The sequence below is a fragment of the Cervus canadensis genome, chromosome 31, assembly GCF_019320065.1.
Source record: "Cervus canadensis isolate Bull #8, Minnesota chromosome 31, ASM1932006v1, whole genome shotgun sequence".
In the NCBI taxonomy this organism is placed as follows: domain Eukaryota; kingdom Metazoa; phylum Chordata; class Mammalia; order Artiodactyla; family Cervidae; genus Cervus; species Cervus canadensis.
The window spans coordinates 6,404,505-6,407,573 of NC_057416.1; the positions used below are offsets into that span (position 1 = coordinate 6,404,505).

Here is a 3,069-nt window from a genome sequence, read left to right on the forward strand (position 1 = left end):
TGATCAGATTCCGTAACATTTAATTAAGACTAATAATTTTTAAAAAGGCAGTTGTCTTCCTAAACATCGAATCTCTATCCAGTGGAAATCCCTGATCCTCAACCTCCTTGAATGTCATGAGCCAGCTGTAACTGGGGGCATAAATATATCTTCTGAAGTCTCTGGTTTGTAGAGGGAGTGATACCATCAATGAGGACACATCAGCCTGGATACCATCAGTGAGGACACATCAGTGAGGACACATCCATCTCTCTCTGATGAGGGAAAATGAGACACCTTCCTGACTCATGAATTTCGTGGTTTTCAGACCGCAGTAAAGTATAAGCTGTGTTTGACCTGAGATGCTGCACTCCATCACAGGCCAAGGACACAGGGCAGAGTCTCTGGAATGCAGCCCACTTTCCCTCCCCTCCCACACTACTTAAAAGCTGATTCCATTTCGGGCGTATCCGTGCAGGCTCAGGGCATGACCCAGCCCCTGTCTACACCTAGATTCTGAATACACCAGCCTTGGACTGGACTGATGGGGCTCAGGCTCGCCCAGGACTTTAGGAAGAAGCAAAAGCTTAGAAGACCACAGTGGGCACAGGTGAGCTCCCAGCTACATGCCCCAGGACTGCATCCAGGAGTGGGCAGGTCTTTCCCGTCTCAGACAGTCAGACATGAGCCAGCCCCACACGAGCACCCAGATCTCAGAGGCATCAGAACAGCCCTGTGCTCACATCAGGCTCTGAGTCTCCCTGAGGTTTGTAATTAACTCCTGGGGGGAATGGGCGTGGTCTGCTTTGTAAGGGACCTTGGCATGAAGCTTAAGGAAATACATCATATTGTCATCACTGTAATATTACAGGAATTGCAGGTGCTGAATGCTTCTCCCTGTGGCTGCGGACCTGGAGCCTTTATAAAGTGAGCGAGCACACCGTCCTGTCCAGTCTCACCTGGGAAGCCAGCCAGCCATGAGGGTCTACTACCTTCTCTTTGCATTGCTCTTCTTGTTCTTGCTGCCTGTTCCAGGTAAGATGCACTGGGAAATGACAGGGCTGAATGGATTGAGAATTTGTCAGTCAGAGTCAGCCCTCTCCATTCATTTGGGAATTTTAGATAAAGTAGATTTATTTTCTGGGAACTAGACATTACCAGTTTCTCTCTCTCTTTGTTTTTTCTTGACAAAGACCATCAAGAACCTCGAAGGAGGGTCTCCATCCCTTCTGATTCACTCTTAAGAGACTAATCAGCTCACAAACCATCCCTCCATGGGAAGATTGTTATAACTGTACATGAGACAGGAAGAAAGTGATGTAAATCTTTAATACCAACAGGAAAAATGAACTTAATCTGAGGACAAAAGCACAGGTTCCCTTTGACTAGCTTAGCAGTTGGAGGTACAGTCTTTCGGCCTCTTAAGGACCCGGGAGACCATTGTGGCCCCTGCCTCCCAGGTGTCAGGTCACAAGGGGGCTGCCACGGTCACGCCACTTTCTCAGCTGAGCCGAACCCACAGAATCATTGTTAGTTGCTAGCCCCACCTTCTTCTTTATTCCAGATGGTAAAGAAAAAGGAAAAAGACATAAAAGAACAAAAAGTGGCAACAGATAACTTATTAGAGGGATTCCAAAAGCCTTGGACTTGCATCATGGCCTTCCTAAAACCTTTCCTGTGCTCTGTTTCTTCACCGCAGGCAATGGTGGAATCATAAGCGGGTTACAAAAGTATTATTGCAAAATAAGAAGCGGCCGGTGTGCTCTGATTGGCTGCCTTCCAAAGGAGGAACAGATAGGCCGCTGTTCCCTGAGTGGCCGAAAATGCTGCCGGAAGAAGAAATGAAAAATCCAGCAAAACGAAGAGAAAGTAGCATAGTGTGAAAATGCCTCCTTGAAGACTCCAGAAGCCAAATCAAATTAAAGACTTTTTACAAAAAATTAGAAGCTTGATTATTATCATGATTATTTTTTAACATTCTGTTTATTGTGCTAGTTGTTACCAAACAGGCAACTTAGAAAGTGTTAATGACTCACCTTTAATTGAAATAAAGTATAATCCCTAGAGGAAGCCACAAGAGGCTCTCAGATGATGTTCCAAAGATTGTCAGATTTTATTCCTCTTTCACAACTTTCACCCCACAATGACACTGGACCACTTATTCTTTCTGAAACACTTCCTTTGCCTTCTGTCACCCATCTGAGCTTCGCAGTCTGTCCATCTGTCATAGCATCCCCATCAAATCCATCTCTGAAACTTCAGGGCATCCCTGAGGGTCTTCCCAGGTCCTTCTGAGCACTTTCCAGCTCAGAGACACGGGGAACCTGGCTCCTCCTCGACCTTGCCCTTAGCTTTCCTCTCACTCTTGCCTCTGTTCTGACTGACCTCAGGCCTGGATAAAATCTCTCCTCCAGCTATGTCTCCAAACCCATCTCTCAGGGGCACCTCAAATTCTACCTCCTTCTTAAAAACACACATTTGTTTCCCCAACAAATATGATCTTTCCTTTTAAAAGGGTTCTGATCTGAGTGTTCCATCTGTGAGATCTGCTTGATTTTTACATTCACTACATTTGCATATTTCCAATCTCCATATTTGGTTGCAGGATGTTGAAGGGCACTTCATCACTTAATCACTCCTGGCCCAAGTGTTTTGACACAAAAGCTACTCAACAAGTGTTTACTCTGACCCCATGGACTGGGGCCCACCAGGCTCCTCTGTCCATAACATTCTTCAGGCAAAAATACTGGAGTGGGTTGCCATGTCCTCCCTTATGTGAGCTGAATTACATTCCAAGGCACTGTAACTATTTAGTGGTCTCTGGAGGTTGATACAAAATGATTCCAGCAAACGTGGTGGCAGGCCCATCACCCCCAACAAGAGCACCCAGTCAAGGAACTGAGTTCTCAGGAAGAAAGGGCAAACACTCAAAACAAAAGCTTGGACCCCACAATTCAGCATTAAAAAAAAAAAAAAAGGACGTGATGGGACTGTATGCTGCCCTTCTACAGTACACAACTAAGGAACCAGGCAAAACCTGTGAAACCACTGATTCAGACTCTGGCACAAGCAATGCAGTACTGTATTTTG

General features: G+C 45.7%; 1 protein-coding gene across 2 annotated transcripts; it reads left to right on the top strand.

Moving 5' to 3' along the window:
* Positions 1-464: 464 nt before the first annotated feature.
* LOC122432326 (beta-defensin 103A) lies at positions 465-1,922 on the top strand. Of its 2 annotated transcripts, none has more exons than XM_043454169.1 (3): positions 465-589; positions 851-1,014; positions 1,679-1,922. In XM_043454169.1, exons 2-3 carry the CDS (start codon positions 957-959, stop codon positions 1,822-1,824), a joined length of 204 nt encoding a protein of 67 aa, XP_043310104.1. In that variant the 5' UTR covers positions 465-589; positions 851-956; the 3' UTR covers positions 1,825-1,922. The 2 variants fall into 2 exon arrangements, with proteins under 2 accessions (XP_043310104.1, XP_043310105.1); XM_043454170.1 differs by lacking the exon at positions 465-589 and adding an exon at positions 633-745.
* The last annotated feature ends 1,147 nt before the right edge of the window (positions 1,923-3,069 follow it).

Bases quoted from the DNA above. Each gene is read 5' to 3' on its own strand.
- LOC122432326 (XM_043454169.1), top strand. From the start codon at position 957: ATGAGGGTCTACTACCTTCTCTTTGCATTGCTCTTCTTGTTCTTGCTG. The intron at 1,015-1,678 runs GTAAGATGCACT...TCTTCACCGCAG, and splicing joins GTTCTTGCTGCCTGTTCCAG to GCAATGGTGGAATCATAAGC.